Source organism: Bufo gargarizans, chromosome 2 (assembly GCF_014858855.1).
Source record: "Bufo gargarizans isolate SCDJY-AF-19 chromosome 2, ASM1485885v1, whole genome shotgun sequence".
NCBI lineage: Eukaryota > Metazoa > Chordata > Amphibia > Anura > Bufonidae > Bufo > Bufo gargarizans.
Window position 1 is genome coordinate 330,000,553 of NC_058081.1, and position 20,182 is coordinate 330,020,734.

Consider the following 20,182-nt stretch of genomic DNA (forward strand, 5'->3'; position numbering starts at 1 on the left):
CATTCGAATGGGACTTAGCTGCACATAGGCGCGTATGTGACTGCCGAACATGACGTCACTGGCCTAGGAAGAGGCTGCAGCTCTCAATGGAGTGTCATTGCCTTTTCAAACAATAGAGGTTCCAAGAGATGGACTGTAAGCGATCAGATATTGATTATTTATCCAGAGGATAGGTGATCAATATTTTACTTTTGCAAACCCTGCTTAACAGTTCACAGAAAAAGCTGCGGATGAGTTCATAATAGTCTCCAAGGTTCATAATGGTTTCCACCGTATTTTTGGTCCACATCCAATCTGCATTTTTTGCATACGGACCCATTCATTTCAATGGGGCCGCAAAAAATGCAGACAACACAGCGTGTGCTATTCGCATCCGTATGTCCGTTCCGCAGCCCCGCAAAAAAGATACAACTTGTCCACGGACAAAAATAGGCATTGTTACAATGGATCTGCAAAAAAAATGGATGTAACATGGATGTCAAATGGACGTCATCTGTATTTTTTGATGATCCCCATTTTGCGGACAACAAAATACATATAGTTGTGTGAATGGGGCCTAATGCTTACAACAAATAAAAAGCTGCGATTACAATTACAGCAATAATCACAAATGATCATCTTTCACAGCCAGGTTGCAGACAAGTATAAGACACATTCTGTCTTTTTGCTGAACGGGCATATGGATGTGGAAAGCACATGGATCAATTAGTAGATTTGATACAAGTCAAGGCTATTAATCTGCTGGCAGCTTGAGACGGCAGGCTTTCTGCAGTAGTATTCATTACATATAATACACTGTAAATTGCCAATTTAATATTTGCATTTCTCCTTATGCAGCCAAGTGTACTTACCCATATAGTATACAAAGGCACTGAGTTGCTGCAGTCTCTGGCAAATATGTATGAACAGTTTCCCGGGAAGTAAAAGTAGATGCCATCAAAAGTTTCAAAGTTGTATTGACCCCAGCTTCTGCAGATTGCATCTCTCTCTTTCCCAGTATTTGGCACTGAAAATACATTATAATATATGCTTTTCCACAATATTTATTTGTATTAATGTAAAAAAAATATGATTTAGGCCCCATATGGAGCACGTTGCTGTGTATTTTCTGAGCCTGGAGCAGTTATAACAGGTGAACCCCAGGGACCTGTTTCATTTTTTCTCAATATCTTTAATGATACAAATGCTCCAGGAATACAGTGCCTTGAAAAAGTTACACCCACAAACTTAAATGTATTTTATTGTGATTTTATGTGATAGACCAACACAAAGTAGCAAGTGTGTGTGAGTGGGGGGAAAAATGATAATGATGGTTTTCAAAATTTTAATAAATTAAAATTTGGAAAGTGTGGTATGCATTTGTAGTCAGCCCTCCCTGAGCCAATACTTTTTAGGACCACCTTTCACTGCAATTACAGCTGCAAGTCTTTTGGGATATGTCTCTTCCAGCTTTGCACATCTAGAGGCAAAAATGTTTGCCCATTTTTCTTTGCAAAATAGCTAAAGCTCAATCAGATTGGATGGAGAGCGTCGGTGAACAGCAATTTTTAAGTCTTACCACAGATTTTCAATGGGATTTAGGTCTGGACTTTGACTGGGACATTCTAACATATGAATGTGCTTTGTAGCTCTGGCTGTATGTTTAGGCTCGTTTTCCTGTTGGAAGGTGAACCTCCACCCCAGTCTCAAGTCTTTTGCAGCCTCTACCAGATTTTCCTCCAGGATTGGCCTGTATTTAGCTCCATCCATCTTCCCATCAACTCTGGCCAACTACCCTGTCCCTGCTGAAGAAAAGCATCTCTACATCATGATGCTGCCACCACCATATTTCACTGTGGGGATGGTGTGTTCAGGGTGATGTGCAGTGTTAGCTTTCCGCCACACATAGTGTTTTGCATTTAGGCCAGAGCACCTTCTTCCACATTTGCTGTCCCCTACATGGGTTTTGGCAAACAGCAAACGAGACTTCTTATGGCTTGCTTTCAAAAATGGTTTTAATCTTGCCACTCCTCCATAAAGGCCAGATTTGTGGAGTACACGACTAATAGTTGTCCTGTGGACACATTCTCCCACCTGAGCTGTGGCTCTCTGAAGCTCCTCCAGAGTGACCATGGGCCTCCTGGCTGCTTTTCTAACTAGTGCTCTTTTTACCGGTCTGTCAGTTTTGGTGGATCGCCATATCTTGGTAGTTTGCAGTTATGCTATACCCCTTCCATTTTTGAATAATGGATTGAACAGTGATCCATGAGATGTTCATAGCTTGGCATATTTTTTATAAACTTACCCTGCTTTGCACTGCTTCACAACTTTATTCCTGACCTGTCTGGTGTGTTCCTTGTTTTTCATGATGTTGTTTGATCACAGGGCCTTCACAGAACAGCTGTAGTTATACTGAGAATAAATTGCACACAGGTGGACTGTATTTACTAATTAGGTGACTCCTGAACGTAGTTAGTCACACTAGATTTTATTTAGGGGTATCAGAGTACAGGGGGCAGAATACAAAGGCATGCCACACTTTTTTGATTTTTATTTACTAACAATTTTGAAAACCATGTATAATTTTTTTTCACTTCACACATACTTACTACTTTGTGTTGGTCTATCACATAAAATACCAATAAAATACATTTTATCCAAAACATAACATATTTGCTCACAGCAACCAATCATGCTCACAGCAACCAATCATGTACAGCAAATAATCCACATTTATTTTTCCAGTGGACTTAAAAGAAAAACCTGAAAGAAAAGTGAGCTTTGGTTGCTAAGGGCAATAACATAAGGCTAGTTTCACACCAACATTAGAGACATCCGTCAGGCTGTTCCGGCATAGAATAGCCTGCAAGAGTTCTCTAGATCTGGCAAAGCTGGAAAGTTCCAGATGTCTCCTAACGCTGGAGTGAAAGTAGCCTAACTTTTTCATCAAGACTATATTGATAGAAGTGGCCAACCAGTATGCCTGTTTAGGCAGAATCAGGCAGATTTATGAAATTGTCTAAAAGAAACTTTGTTTCCAATAGCAACCAATCATAGCATAGAGTGTGTTTCTTATAGTGTTCTTAAAATATGAAACTGTGCTGTGAATGGTTGCTATGGGAAACCAGGACCGTTTCATAAATCTGCCTCTATGTTTTAAAGGGTTTCTACCACCAGATTTGGCCCTATTTAGCTGACTGACACTAGTGATGTGCTAGTGTCAGCAGTCCATAACAGTGTTCTTACTTATCATCTGTCTGCTGCCGTTCACCTTAAAAACGTACTTTTATAGATATGCTAATGAGCCTCTAGGTGCTATGTGGGCATCATTAGCACCTAGAGGGCTCCGTCCACTAACCATTTCAGCCGCCCATCGCGTCCCTCCAGCCCGCCCCGCTCCTTGATTGACTTGAAACTTCTCAGTATCTCGTACCAATTCCCGCGCCTGCGCCGTGCACTTCTGTATTCTCCCGGAGCCGGCTTCCTCACTGCGCCTGCGCCAACTACGTTACAGTGATGAAGCCGGCACCAGGAGCGCGGCATTCACTCACTGCGCCTGCGCCGAATACAGAAGCGCACGGCGCAGGCGCGGGAATTGGTACGAGATACTGAGAAGTTTTAAGTCAATCAACAGGAGCGGGGCGGGCTGGAGGGACGCAATGGGCGGCTGAAATGGTTAGTGGACGGAGCCCTCTAGGTGCTCATTAGCATATCTATAAAAGTACGTTTTTAAGGTGAACAGCAGCAGACAGATGATAAGTAAGAACACTGTTATGGACTGCTGACACTAGCACATCGCTAGTGTGAGTCAGCTAAATAGGGCCAAATCTGGTGGTAGAAACCCTTTAAGTAAGAAGTGCTTTGAAGGCAAACTAATGTATAATAAAACAGAGCAATTACAGATGAAGTGATCTCTCAACATAAAACAAAATTACTATACCATACCATATTGGCATCTGTCTCCTCGTGCCTGAAAGGTCTCACAATCACATGAACCAGTTTCTGTACAAAGTGCTCCATTAAGACACCCTTGTGGGCAAGAATCTAGAAATAAGGGTAAAAATCCTTTAAAGGGATTTGTCCTGGATATTTTTATTGATGACATATCCTCAGAATAGGTCATCAATATCAGATCTTGCTGCTGGGTGTCAGACCACGGCCAATCAGTTGGTTGAAGAGAAGGACGCGCCATACCAGGGCAACCTTCCCTTTATTGTTTAGCTGCTTGCCATCGACATCGCAGAGGTGAGCAGGTGTAATTACAAGCTGTCCCATTCACTTCTATGGGACAGCTCTGTAGTATACACTTGTATAGGAACGAGCCATGCCATTGAAGTGAATGTTACAGCTTCTTGTAATTACACCTGCTAACCCCTGCGATTTCGATAATGAGCAGGTAAACAATGAAGGGACGGCTGTGCTGGCACGTTGCCCGACCGTCTCTTCAACCAGCTGATCGGCAGGGTTGTCGGACCCCCGCCGATCTGATATTGATGACCTATCTTGAGGATAGGTCATCAATATAAATATCCCAGTAAACCCCTTTAATGGCTATTTCCAGGGATTAAAGAGTTATACAAAGTGTCTTCACTGATAACTTGCTGATAAAGTCGATAGAAATATAAAAACCATTAGTCAACCCAACTAGGAATATAGCTATCAAAAGTAGAAGACGCAATTGAATTTCTATGAGTAAATTATGGTCATGTGAAATTGATTTTGGATCTGCCACTATATAAGGCCCTTTGAAAAAGGGGTTCTGGCTCTACTGTAGTGTTGTATATAAAACCTAGAATTGCCTGCCCAGTCTCGTAGAGTATCATCTATTAGGTGCATTTTAAAAGGAGTCGATCAGCACTTAACCATGCTAAACTGCTGACAGCACTAGGTAGGGCTGTGGAGTTTATTATCAGTAGTGAAAATATAATGTTTTTAATCTGCCATGTTCCACTCCCTCGAGTGCCCAGGGATGTGGACTTAGCTGCTTTATAGCCCCTCCTCTATACTGTAATAGTTTCCTGGTTGGATGCTACAGATGTCACTCAGAGCAGAGGGGAGGGGCAGTAAAGCAACTCAATGCTCCACCTCCTAGGCACTTGAGAGAGCAAAAGCAGACTAAAAGTTCATATTCACCCTAATCATGATGAGAACAGCTCCATAAAAGGTATATTTGTCAGCATCTTAGCATGGTTAGAACTCCTGACAGACTCACTTAAACTCCATCTTTGCACAACTATATTGTCCAAAAAGCATTGTCTTCTTTATCTCTCTTGTCTAGCTACCCAGATGAGAATAACATCTAGGAAAAGCATTGTGACCTGCTGTCAGTCCGTTGGCATCTTCATAAGTGCTCTCTGCAACATAGTTTGAAAGTACCTGACAGTTCTCCCAATGGAGGGAATTTATTAATGGTTTTATGCGCTCTTATTGTGTAGAAAAGTTACAAATATGAGTATTTGCACTGTAATTTGGACTTTTCCTTTCTCTCAAAACTTTTCAAAGGGGATATGGGCTGAGTTTGATGGAAGAGCGGACACCCCCAGCAGATTGACAGCTGTACTATCAATTACACCAGAAATTGGCAGAAGTTTTAGCGCAAATCTACAAATGTTCATAGCAGGCATAGATTTCAGTTTATGCTATAAGGACAAAGTTACACCAAATGTATTAGGAGGCATTTACCTCTTAAAAATTTGATATATTTAACTCCAGGAAAAGTATGGAATAAGACAGATTTATGAAACACCAGTCTTAATAAGTCTCCCTGAATGTCCCTGAATGTGCTCTTCACTTTCACCATATAGTTCTCTTACTCCAGTACTGGGAGCAACATAATAGGATCTCTTAGCAGTCACTAGTTTGGCCCTTGGTGGGAATACTATAGGCTTTTTTAATTTGCTTCTGTCTCAAGACATATGTGCTTTACCAAAACATAAAACATGCAATTCAATAAAACTTGTAAGATGTCTTACCTGTCTTTGGAATGTGTGATTCAGTAAGGAGCCTAGGTGCTCCAGAGAATGGATTTCCATTTCCCTATGATATAATGAAATATTAATACAAAAATCACAAAAATGCACTTTTATTTTGTAGGAAGCAACAAGAAATGTAAAAAAGAAGAAAACATACAGACACATGAAACCTTCATATGGCATGCCCTATGCCCTGTGGTCAGTGATGTACATAGAGAAGTAAGGGCCCCATAGCAAGGATCAAACCAGACCCCCCACACAGGACAGAAGGGTTTCTACCTAAACCTTTTTTAAAGACCCTTGGGCCATTTTTCAACTGCCTCGTTTGTTAAAGTTGTTCCTTTAGAGGGTAGAGTTGTGCCCAAGTTTTCACCTCTAGTACAAGAGGAGATAATCCCAACTAAGACTGGGCCCCCTCTTGGCCTGGGCCCCATAGCAGTCGCATGGTTTGCCGCTATGGTAGTTACGCCCCTGCCTGTGGTTTTGAAGCATATTTAGTACAATTTCAATATAGTAACAAATTACATAATTATGGGAGACCACTTGAATCAAACAGAAGAATATGAAATGAGTGGTCAGAATTAAAACTTAACATTTAATACGGTAATTTTAGAAAATAGGTCCCATGATAATTAAATACAGCACTACATACTACCCTGGGCCATTACAACTGCCGCTAGCAACGGTGTGCTTATCTATCAACGCCGGCTAGACAATTGTTGTTTCAAGGAGCGTCTCATCTGAGCGGTAGGACCACCTGGTTATTTTATGGTGCCGCCGAGCACCTTATCTCTCTATGTATGACTAGGATCTGTGCACTATTATTACCTGTGTGGCAAACCGCCGCGTTGCTTCTTTCTGTTTATGTTTTGTATTTAATTATCATGGGACCTATTTTCTAAAATTACCGTATTAAATGTTAAGTTTTAATTCTGACCACTCATTTCATATTCTACAATTTCAATATAGTAATGATGTTCCGTGATACTGATATAAACAGGAATTTTGGCGGCTGCTTATAAAGAGGTTTCTAGTTTTTCTCACTTCCTCCTCACTGCCATCCACAGTTCTCTAGTTATAGTAACATAGTTTGTAAGGCTGACAAAAGACATACGTCCATCCAGTTTAGCCTGTTATCTTGCAAAGTTGATCTCGAGGGAGGCAAAATACCCATGAGGTGGAAGGCAATTATCCTCATTTTACGGGAAAATTCCTTCCCGACTCCAATCAGGCAATCAGAATAACTCCCTGGATCAATGACCCCTCTCTAGTAGCTATAGCCTATAATATTATTACACTCCAGAAATACATCCCGGCCCCTCTAGAACTCTTTTTGTGAATTCACCATTACCACCTCCAGTTCCAAAGTCTCACTGCTCTTACAGTAAAGAATCCTCTTCTATGTTTCTGTAGAAACCTTATTTCCTCTAGATGCAGAGAATTTCCCCTCGTCACTGTCACAGTCCTGGGGATAAATAGATGATGGGACAGATCTCTGTACTGACCCATTATATATTTATACATGGTTATTAGATCTCCCCTTAGTCGCCTAAATTACACAAATTTTGATAATATTTCTGGGTACTGCAGCCTACCCATTCCATTTCTTACTTTAGTTGCCTTCCTCTAAACTCTCTCCAGCTCTGCTATGTCTTTTTTGTGCATAGGTGTCAAAAATTGTACACAGTACCCCAAGTGAGGTCTAACTAGTGACTTGAAAAGTGGCAGAGCTATGTTTTCATCATGTGCATCTATGCCTCATTTGATCATTAATAAATATATTGAAGAGAATGGGACCCAATACTGAACCCTGTGGTACCTTACTAGTGACAGTGACCCAATCTGAGTGTGTACCATTAATAACCACCCTCTGTTTTCTATCACTCAGCCAGTTACTTACCCACATACAGACATTTTTCCCCAGTCCACGCATTCTCATTTTGTGTAACCTTTTATGTGGCACAGTATCAAATGCCTTGAAATACATTTTATTGGGATTTTATGTCATAGACCAATTCAAAGTTGCAAGTATGTGTGAAGTGAAAAGAAAATGATACATGGTTTTTAACATTTTTAATAAAAATCTGAAATTTTGGCATGCATTTGTATTCAGCCCCCCTGAGCAAAAACTTTGGAAGACTGCCTTTTGCTGCAATTACAGCTGCAAGTCTTTTGGAGTATGTCTCTTCCTGCTTTGTACATCTAGAGGCTGAAAATGTTGCCCATTCTTCTTTGCAAAATAGCTCAAGCCCAGTCAGATTAGATGGAGAAGATCTGTAAATTGCAATTTTCAAGTATTCCCATAGATTTTCAATGGGATTTAGGTCTTGACTTTGACTGGGCCATTCTAAGACATGAATATGCTTTGATCTTAACTAGGGATGAGCGAACTCGAACTGTATAGTTCGGGTTCGTACCGAATTTTGGGGTGTCCGTGACACGGACCCGAACCCGGACATTTTCGTAAAAGTCCGGGTTCGGGTTCGGTGTTCGTCGCTTTCTTCGCGCTTTTGTGACGCTTTCTTGGCGCTTTTTGAAAGGCTGCAAAGCAGCCAATCAACAAGCGTCATACTACTTGCCCCAAGAGGCCATCACAGCCATGCCTACTATTGGCATGGCTGTGATTGGCCAGAGCACCATGTGACCCAGCCTCTATTTAAGCTGGAGTCACATAGCGCCGCCCGTCACTCTGCTCTGATTAGCGTAGGGAGAGGTTGCGGCTGCGACAGTAGGGCGAGATTAGGCAGATTAACTCCTCCAAAGGACTTGATTAACTGATCGATCTGCAGCTGTGGATCATTGAGCTGCTGATCCTCAATTGCTCACTGTTTTTAGGCTGCACAGACCGTTTGTCAGTCTCATTTTTCTGGGGTGATCGGCGGCCATTTTGTGTCTTGTGGTGCGCCAGCACAAGCTGCGACCAAGTGCATTTAACCCTCAATGGTGTGGTTGTTTTTTGGCTAAAGCCTACATCAGGGTGAAGCTGTCACACCAAGTGCATTTAACCAGCAATAGTCTGTTCATTTTTTGGCCATATACAAAATCAGGGGCAAGCTGCGCCTGTCACCAAGTGCATTTAACCCTCAATGGTGTGGTTGTTTTTTGGCTAAAGCCTACATCAGGGTGAAGCTGTCACACCAAGTGCATTTAACCAGCAATAGTCTGTTCATTTTTTGGCCATATACAAAATCAGGGGCAAGCTGCGCCTGTCACCAAGTGCATTTAACCCTCAATGGTGTGGTTGTTTTTTGGCTAAAGCCTACATCAGGGTGAAGCTGTCACACCAAGTGCATTTAACCAGCAATAGTCTGTTCATTTTTTGGCCATATACAAAATCAGGGGCAAGCTGCGCCTGTCACCAAGTGCATTTAACCCTCAATGGTGTGGTTGTTTTTTGGCTAAAGCCTACATCAGGGTGAAGCTGTCACACCAAGTGCATTTAACCAGCAATAGTCTGTTCATTTTTTGGCCATATCCCAGTCTAATTCTGTCACTAAATCCATACCGGTCACCCAGCGCCTAAATACTAGGCCTCAAATTTATATCCAGCTAAATCTGTCCCTAGTGCTGTAGCTGGGCGAGTTATTTAGTGTCCGTTCAAGCACATTTCTTGTTCTGGGTTGAAATACAATTCCCAATTTAGCAATTTCATAATTTAGTGGTTCCTGCTATATCAGAGCTCTTTGAAATCTATCCCAAAAAGGGTATATAATATTGAAGGTGCACATAGGGTCATTCAGAGTAACTTCACACACACCCGCTACTGTGTATTTCCAAGTCTAATTCTGTCACTAAATCCATACCGGTGACCCAGCGCCTAAATACTAGGCCTCAAATTTAATTCCCTCTAAATCTCTCGTTACCCACCGCTGTACTGTTGTTGCTGGGCAAGATATTTAGTGTCCGTCAAAGCACATTTTTTGTTCTGGGTTGAAGTACAATTCCCAATTTAGCAATTTCATAATTTAGTGGTTTCTGCTATATCAGAGCTATTTGAAATCTATCCCAAAAAGGGTATATAATATTGAAGGTGCACATAGGGTCATTCAGAATAACTTCACACACACCCGCTACTGTGTATTTCCAAGTCTAATTCTGTCACTAAACCCATACCTGTCACCCAGCGCCTAAATACTAGGCCTCAAATTTAAATCCCTCTAAATCTCTCGTTACCGTTGTCCTGTTGTAGCTGGGAAAGTTATTTAGTGCCCGTCAAAGCACATTTTTTGTTCTGGGTTGAAGTACAATTCCCAATTTAGCAATTTCATAATTTAGTGGTTCCTGCTATATCAGAGCTATTTGAAATCTATCCCAAAAAGGGTATATAATATTGAAGGTGCACATAGGGTCATTCAGAATAACTTCACACACACCCGCTACTGTGTATTTCCAAGTCTAATTCTGTCACTAAATCCATACCGGTGACCCAGCGCCTAAATACTAGGCCTCAAATTTAATTCCCTCTAAATCTCTCGTTACCCACCGCTGTACTGTTGTTGCTGGGCAAGATATTTAGTGTCCGTCAAAGCACATTTTTTGTTCTGGGTTGAAGTACAATTCCCAATTTAGCAATTTCATAATTTAGTGGTTTCTGCTATATCAGAGCTATTTGAAATCTATCCCTAAAAGGGTATATAATATTGAAGGTGCACATAGGGTCATTCAGAATAACTTCACACACACCCGCTACTGTGTATTTCCAAGTCTAATTCTGTCACTAAACCCATACCTGTCACCCAGCGCCTAAATACTAGGCCTCAAATTTATATCCAGCTAAATCTGTCCCTAGTGCTGTAGCTGGGCGAGTTATTTAGTGTCCGTTCAAGCACATTTCTTGTTCTGGGTTGAAATACAATTCCCAATTTAGCAATTTCATAATTTAGTGGTTCCTGCTATATCAGAGCTCTTTGAAATCTATCCCAAAAAGGGTATATAATATTGAAGGTGCACATAGGGTCATTCAGAGTAACTTCACACACACCCGCTACTGTGTATTTCCAAGTCTAATTCTGTCACTAAATCCATACCGGTGACCCAGCGCCTAAATACTAGGCCTCAAATTTAATTCCCTCTAAATCTCTCGTTACCCACCGCTGTACTGTTGTTGCTGGGCAAGATATTTAGTGTCCGTCAAAGCACATTTTTTGTTCTGGGTTGAAGTACAATTCCCAATTTAGCAATTTCATAATTTAGTGGTTTCTGCTATATCAGAGCTATTTGAAATCTATCCCAAAAAGGGTATATAATATTGAAGGTGCACATAGGGTCATTCAGAATAACTTCACACACACCCGCTACTGTGTATTTCCAAGTCTAATTCTGTCACTAAACCCATACCTGTCACCCAGCGCCTAAATACTAGGCCTCAAATTTAAATCCCTCTAAATCTCTCGTTACCGTTGTCCTGTTGTAGCTGGGAAAGTTATTTAGTGCCCGTCAAAGCACATTTTTTGTTCTGGGTTGAAGTACAATTCCCAATTTAGCAATTTCATAATTTAGTGGTTCCTGCTATATCAGAGCTATTTGAAATCTATCCCAAAAAGGGTATATAATATTGAAGGTGCACATAGGGTCATTCAGAATAACTTCACACACACCCGCTACTGTGTATTTCCAAGTCTAATTCTGTCACTAAATCCATACCGGTGACCCAGCGCCTAAATACTAGGCCTCAAATTTAATTCCCTCTAAATCTCTCGTTACCCACCGCTGTACTGTTGTTGCTGGGCAAGATATTTAGTGTCCGTCAAAGCACATTTTTTGTTCTGGGTTGAAGTACAATTCCCAATTTAGCAATTTCATAATTTAGTGGTTTCTGCTATATCAGAGCTATTTGAAATCTATCCCTAAAAGGGTATATAATATTGAAGGTGCACATAGGGTCATTCAGAATAACTTCACACACACCCGCTACTGTGTATTTCCAAGTCTAATTCTGTCACTAAACCCATACCTGTCACCCAGCGCCTAAATACTAGGCCTCAAATTTAAATCCCTCTAAATCTCTCGTTACCGTTGTCCTGTTGTAGCTGGGAAAGTTATTTAGTGCCCGTCAAAGCACATTTTTTGTTCTGGGTTGAAGTACAATTCCCAATTTAGCAATTTCATAATTTAGTGGTTCCTGCTATATCAGAGCTATTTGAAATCTATCCCAAAAAGGGTATATAATATTGAAGGTGCACATAGGGTCATTCAGAATAACTTCACACACACGCTTCTGTGCATTTCCAAGTCTAATTCTGTCACTAAATCCATACCGGTGACCCAGCGCCTAAATACTAGGCCTCAAATTTAATTCCCTCTAAATCTCTCGTTACCCACCGCTGTACTGTTGTTGCTGGGCAAGATATTTAGTGTCCGTCAAAGCACATTTTTTGTTCTGGGTTGAAGTACAATTCCCAATTTAGCAATTTCATAATTTAGTGGTTTCTGCTATATCAGAGCTATTTGAAATCTATCCCTAAAAGGGTATATAATATTGAAGGTGCACATAGGGTCATTCAGAATAACTTCACACACACCCGCTACTGTGTATTTCCAAGTCTAATTCTGTCACTAAACCCATACCTGTCACCCAGCGCCTAAATACTAGGCCTCAAATTTAAATCCCTCTAAATCTCTCGTTACCGTTGTCCTGTTGTAGCTGGGAAAGTTATTTAGTGCCCGTCAAAGCACATTTTTTGTTCTGGGTTGAAGTACAATTCCCAATTTAGCAATTTCATAATTTAGTGGTTCCTGCTATATCAGAGCTATTTGAAATCTATCCCAAAAAGGGTATATAATATTGAAGGTGCACATTGGGTCATTCAGAATAACTTCACACACACGCTTCTGTGCATTTCCAAGTCTAATTCTGTCACTAAATCCATACCGGTGACCCAGCGCCTAAATACTAGGCCTCAAATTTAATTCCCTCTAAATCTCTCGTTACCCACCGCTGTACTGTTGTTGCTGGGCAAGATATTTAGTGTCCGTCAAAGCACATTTTTTGTTCTGGGTTGAAGTACAATTCCCAATTTAGCAATTTCATAATTTAGTGGTTTCTGCTATATCAGAGCTATTTGAAATCTATCCCTAAAAGGGTATATAATATTGAAGGTGCACATAGGGTCATTCAGAATAACTTCACACACACCCGCTACTGTGTATTTCCAAGTCTAATTCTGTCACTAAATCCATACCGGTGACCCAGCGCCTAAATACTAGGCCTCAAATTTAATTCCCTCTAAATCTCTCGTTACCCACCGCTGTACTGTTGTTGCTGGGCAAGATATTTAGTGTCCGTCAAAGCACATTTTTTGTTCTGGGTTGAAGTACAATTCCCAATTTAGCAATTTCATAATTTAGTGGTTTCTGCTATATCAGAGCTATTTGAAATCTATCCCTAAAAGGGTATATAATATTCAAGGTGCACATTGGGTCATTCAGAATAACTTCACACACACACGCTTCTGTGCATTTCCAAGTCTAATTCTGTCACTAAATCCATACCGGTCACCCAGCGCCTAAATACTAGGCCTCAAATTTATATCCCGCTGAATTTGAATACAATACATTGGGCCAAATAATATATTTGTTGTTGTGGTGAACCATAACAATGAGAAAAACATCTAGTAAGGGACGCGGACGTGGACATGGTCGTGGTGGTGTTAGTGGACCCTCTGGTGCTGGGAGAGGACGTGGCCGTTCTGCCACATCCACACGTCCTAGTGTACCAACTACCTCAGGTCCCAGTAGCCGCCAGAATTTACAGCGATATATGGTGGGGCCCAATGCCGTTCTAAGGATGGTAAGGCCTGAGCAGGTACAGGCATTAGTCAATTGGGTGGCCGACAGTGGATCCAGCACGTTCACATTATCTCCCACCCAGTCTTCTGCAGAAAGCGCACAGATGGCGCCTGAAAACCAACCCCATCAGTCTGTCACATCACCCCCATGCATACCAGGGAAACTGTCTCAGCCTCAAGTTATGCAGCAGTCTCTTATGCTGTTTGAAGACTCCGCTGGCAGGGTTTCCCAAGGGCATCCACCTAGCCCTTCCCCAGCGGTGAAAGACATAGAATGCACTGACGCACAACCACTTATGTTTCCTGATGATGAGGACATGGGAATACCACCTCAGCATGTCTCTGATGATGACGAAACACAGGTGCCAACTGCTGCGTCTTTCTGCAGTGTGCAGACTGAACAGGAGGTCAGGGATCAAGACTGGGTGGAAGACGATGCAGGGGACGATGAGGTCCTAGACCCCACATGGAATGAAGGTCGTGCCACTGACTTTCACAGTTCGGAGGAAGAGGCAGTGGTGAGACCGAGCCAACAGCGTAGCAAAAGAGGGAGCAGTGGGCAAAAGCAGAACACCCGCCGCCAAGAGACTCCGCCTGCTACTGACCGCCGCCATCTGGGACCGAGCACCCCAAAGGCAGCTTCAAGGAGTTCCCTGGCATGGCACTTCTTCAAACAATGTGCTGACGACAAGACCCGAGTGGTTTGCACGCTGTGCCATCAGAGCCTGAAGCGAGGCATTAACGTTCTGAACCTGAGCACAACCTGCATGACCAGGCACCTGCATGCAAAGCATGAACTGCAGTGGAGTAAACACCTTAAAACCAAGGAAGTCACTCAGGCTCCCCCTGCTACCTCTTCTGCTGCTGCCGCCTCGGCCTATTCTGCTGCTGCCGCCTCGGCCTCTTCCTCCGCCTCTGGAGGAACGTTGGCACCTGCCGCCCAGCAAACAGGGGATGTACCACCAACACCACCACCACCACCACCTCCGTCACCAAGCGTCTCAACCATGTCACACGCCAGCGTTCAGCTCTCCATCTCACAAACATTTGATAGAAAGCGTAAATTCCCACCTAGCCACCCTCGATCCCTGGCCCTGAATGCCAGCATTTCTAAACTACTGGCCTATGAAATGCTGTCATTTAGGCTGGTGGACACAGACAGCTTCAAACAGCTCATGTCGCTTGCTGTCCCACAGTATGTTGTTCCCAGCCGGCACTACTTCTCCAAGAGAGCCGTGCCTTCCCTGCACAACCAAGTATCCCATAAAATCAAGTGTGCACTGCGCAACGCCATCTGTAGCAAGGTCCACCTAACCACAGATACGTGGACCAGTAAGCACGGCCAGGGACGCTATATCTCCCTAACTGCACACTGGGTAAATGTAGTGGCAGCTGGGCCCCAGGCGGAGAGCTGTTTGGCGCACGTCCTTCCGCCGCCAAGGATCGCAGGGCAACATTCTTTGCCTCCTGTTGCCACCTCCTCCTTCTCGGCTTCCTCCTCCTCTTCTTCCACCTGCTCATCCAGTCAGCCACACACCTTCACCACCAACTTCAGCACAGCCCGGGGTAAACGTCAGCAGGCCATTCTGAAACTCATATGTTTGGGGGACAGGCCCCACACCGCACAGGAGTTGTGGCGGGGTATAGAACAACAGACCGACGAGTGGTTGCTGCCGGTGAGCCTCAAGCCCGGCCTGGTGGTGTGTGATAATGGGCGAAATCTCGTTGCAGCTCTGGGACTAGCCAATTTGACGCACATCCCTTGCTTGGCGCATGTGCTGAATTTGGTGGTGCAGAAGTTCATTCACAACTACCCCGACATGTCAGAGCTGCTGCATAAAGTGCGGGCCGTCTGTTCGCGCTTCCGGCGTTCACATCCTGCTGCTGCTCGCCTGTCTGCGCTACAGCGTAACTTCGGCCTTCCCGCTCACCGCCTCATATGCGACGTGCCCACCAGGTGGAACTCCACCTTGCACATGCTGGACAGACTGTGCGAGCAGCAGCAGGCCATAGTGGAGTTTCAGCTGCAGCACGCACGGGTCAGTCGCACTACAGAACAGCACCACTTCACCACCAATGACTGGGCCTCCATGCGAGACCTGTGTGCCCTGTTGCGCTGTTTCGAGTACTCCACCAACATGGCCAGTGGCGATGACACCGTTATCAGCGTTACAATACCACTTCTATGTCTCCTTGAGAAAACACTTAGGGCGATGATGGAAGAGGAGGTGGCCCAGGAGGAGGAGGAGGAGGAGGAGGAAGAGGGGTCATTTTTAGCACTTTCAGGCCAGTCTCTTCGAAGTGACTCAGAGGGAGGTTTTTGGCAACAGCAGAGGCCAGGTACAAATGTGGCCAGCCAGGGCCCACTACTGGAGGACGAGGAGGACGAGGATGAGGAGGAGGTGGAGGAGGATGAGGATGAAGCATGGTCACAGCGGGGTGGCACCCAACGCAGCTCGGGTCCATCACTGGTGCGTGGCTGGGGGGAAAGGCAGGACGATGACGATACGCCTCCCACAGAGGACAGCTTGTCCTTATCCCTGGGCAGCCTGGCACACATGAGCGACTACATGCTGCAGTGCCTGCGCAACGACAGCAGTGTTGCCCACATTTTAACCTGTGCGGACTACTGGGTTGCCACCCTGCTGGATCCACGCTACAAAGACAATGTGCCCACCTTACTTCCTGCACTGGAGCGTGATAGGAAGATGCGCGAGTACAAGCGCACGTTGGTAGACACGCTACTGAGAGCATTCCCAAATGTCACAGGGGAACAAGTGGAAGCCCAAGGCCAAGGCAGAGGAGGAGCAAGAGGTCGCCAAGGCAGCTGTGTCACGGCCAGCTCCTCTGAGGGCAGGGTTAGCATGGCAGAGATGTGGAAAACTTTTGTCAACACGCCACAGCTAACTGCACCACCACCTGATACGCAACGTGTTAGCAGGAGGCAACATTTCACTAACATGGTGGAACAGTACGTGTGCACACCCCTCCACGTACTGACTGATGGTTCGGCCCCATTCAACTTCTGGGTCTCTAAATTGTCCACGTGGCCAGAGCTAGCCTTTTATGCCTTGGAGGTGCTGGCCTGCCCGGCGGCCAGCGTTTTGTCTGAACGTGTATTCAGCACGGCAGGGGGCGTCATTACAGACAAACGCAGCCGCCTGTCTACAGCCAATGTGGACAAGCTGACGTTCATAAAAATGAACCAGGCATGGATCCCACAGGACCTGTCCGTCCCTTGTCCAGATTAGACATTAACTACCTCCCCATAACCATATATTATTGGACTCCAGGGCACTTCCTCATTCAATCCTATTTTTATTTTCATTTTACCATTATATTGCGAGGCTACCCAAAGTTGAATGAACCTCTCCTCTGCCTGTGTGCTAGGCCTAAATATATGCCAATGGACTGTTGCAGTGGTGGGTGACGTGAAGCCTCATTCTCTGCTATGACATGCAGACTGATTCTCTGCTGACATGAAGCCAGATCCTCTGTTACGGGAGCTCTCTCCTCTGCCTGGGTGCTGGGCCTAAATTTATGACAATTGACTGTTGCAGTGGTGGGTGACGTGAAGCCTGATTCTCTGCTATGATATGAAGACTGATTCTCTGCTGACATGAAGCCAGATTGTCTGTTACGGGACCTTTCTCCTCTGCCTGGGTTCTGGGCCTAAATTTATGAAAATTGACTGTTGCAGTGGTGGGTGACGTGAAGCCTGATTCTCTGCTATGATATGAAGACTGATTCTCTGCTGACATGAAGCCAGATTGTCTGTTACGGGACCTTTCTCCTCTGCCTGGGTTCTGGGCCTAAATTTATGAAAATTGACTCTTACAGTGGTGGGTGACGTGAAGCCTGATTCTCTGCTATGATATGAAGACTGATTCTCTGCTGACATGAAGCCAGATTGTCTGTTACGGGACCTCTCTCCTCTGCCTGGGTGCTGGGCCTAAATTTATGACAATGGACTGTTGCAGTGGTGGCTGACGTGAAGCCTGATTCTCTGCTATGACATGCAGACTGATTCTCTGCTGTCATGAAGCCAGATTGTCTGTTACGGGACCTCTCTGCTCTGCCTGTGTGCTAGGCCTAAATATATGCCAATGGACTGTTGCAGTGGTGGCTGACGTGAAGCCTCATTCTCTGCTATGACATGCAGACTAATTCTCTGCTGACATGAAGCCAGATTGTCTGTTACGGGACCTCTCTCCTCTGCCTGGGTGCTGGGCCTAAATTTATGACAATGGACTGTTGCAGTGGTGGCTGACGTGAAGCCTGATTCTCTGCTATGACATGCAGACTAATTCTCTGCTGACATGAAGCCAGATTGTCTGTTACGGGACCTCTCTCCTCTGCCTGGGTGCTGGGCCTAAATATATGCCAATGGACTGTTGCAGTGGTGGCTGACGTGAAGCCTCATTCTCTGCTATGATATGAAGACTGATTCTCTGCTGACATGAAGCCAGATTGTCTGTTACGGGACCTTTCTCCTCTGCCTGGGTTCTGGGCCTAAATTTATGAAAATTGACTCTTACAGTGGTGGGTGACGTGAAGCCTGATTCTCTGCTATGATATGAAGACTGATTCTCTGCTGACATGAAGCCAGATTGTCTGTTACGGGACCTCTCTCCTCTGCCTGGGTGCTGGGCCTAAATTTATGACAATGGACTGTTGCAGTGGTGGCTGACGTGAAGCCTGATTCTCTGCTATGACATGCAGACTGATTCTCTGCTGTCATGAAGCCAGATTGTCTGTTACGGGACCTCTCTGCTCTGCCTGTGTGCTAGGCCTAAATATATGCCAATGGACTGTTGCAGTGGTGGCTGACGTGAAGCCTCATTCTCTGCTATGACATGCAGACTAATTCTCTGCTGACATGAAGCCAGATTGTCTGTTACGGGACCTCTCTCCTCTGCCTGGGTGCTGGGCCTAAATTTATGACAATGGACTGTTGCAGTGGTGGCTGACGTGAAGCCTGATTCTCTGCTATGACATGCAGACTAATTCTCTGCTGACATGAAGCCAGATTGTCTGTTACGGGACCTCTCTCCTCTGCCTGGGTGCTGGGCCTAAATATATGCCAATGGACTGTTGCAGTGGTGGCTGACGTGAAGCCTCATTCTCTGCTATGACATGCAGACTAATTCTCTGCTGTCATGAAGCCAGATTGTCTGTTACGGGACCTCTCTGCTCTGCCTGTGTGCTAGGCCTAAATATATGCCAATGGACTGTTGCAGTGGTGGGTGACGTGAAGCCTCATTCTCTGCTATGACATGCAGACTGATTCTCTGCTGACATGAAGCCAGATTGTCTGTTACGGGACCTCTCTGCTCTGCCTGTGTGCTAGGCCTAAATATATGCCAATGGACTGTTGCAGTGGTGGGTGACGTGAAGCCTCATTCTCTGCTATGACATGCAGACTGATTCTCTGCTGACATGAAGCCAGATTGTCTGTTACGGGACCTCTCTGCTCTGCCTGTGTGCTAGGCCTAAATATATGCCAATGGACTGTTGCAGTGGTGGGTGACGTGAAGCCTCATTCTCTGCTATGACATGCAGACTGATTCTCTGCTGACATGAAGCCAGATCCTCTGTTACGGGAGCTCTCTCCTCTGCCTGGGTGCTGGGCCTAAATTTATGACAATTGACTGTTGCAGTGGTGGGTGACGTGAAGCCTGATTCTCTGCTATGATATGAAGACTGATTCTCTGCTGACATGAAGCCAGATTGTCTGTTACGGGACCTTTCTCCTCTGCCTGGGTTCTGGGCCTAAATTTATGAAAATTGACTCTTACAGTGGTGGGTGACGTGAAGCCTGATTCTCTGCTATGATATGAAGACTGATTCTCTGCTGACATGAAGCCAGATTCTCTGTTACGGGACCTCTCTCCTCTGCCTGGGTGCTGGGTAGTGTTGAGCGCGAATATTCGAAAAGCAAATTTTTTTCGCGAATATCGCAACTTCGCGATTTCGCGAATATTTCGAATATAGTGCTATATATTCGTAAAAACGAATATTCGTTTTTTGTTTCCCCCCCCCCCCCCACAAAATTACAGTACACATATAATTGATTGTTTCCCAAAGGTCCAACAGCTCAGATCTTACTCACATTGCCTAGAAAGTGATTGAGGCGCGAATCTTCGTAAGGCGATTTTATTAGCGCACATGCGAATATCGGCACGTCCCAGAACAGAGGCAAAGGGCTTTGCATTCATACATTAGTGAATTGAGTTGCGAATCTTCGTAAGGCGATTTTATTAGCGCACATGCGAATATCTACACTTGTCCCAGAACAGAGGCAAAGGGCTTTGCATTCATACATTAGTGATTGAATTGAGCTGCGAATCTTCGTAAGGCGATTTTATTAACGCAAATGCAAATATCTACACTTGTCCCCAGAACAGAGAGGCAAAGGCCTGTGCATTCATATAGTATAGCACC

At 44.5% G+C, this 20,182-nt stretch overlaps 1 protein-coding gene across 1 annotated transcript in view; it reads right to left on the reverse strand.

Annotated features, from left to right (window-relative positions):
* OTOGL (otogelin like) overlaps positions 1-7,884 on the reverse strand; it is a 198,907-nt gene extending 191,023 nt beyond the window's left edge. Inside the window, 4 exon segments of the mRNA XM_044277229.1 lie at positions 852-1,006; positions 3,925-4,023; positions 5,952-6,015; positions 7,852-7,884. Of these exon segments, the coding sequence (XP_044133164.1) occupies positions 852-1,006; positions 3,925-4,023; positions 5,952-6,015; positions 7,852-7,884 (351 nt within the window).
* Positions 7,885-20,182: the final 12,298 nt, after the last annotated feature.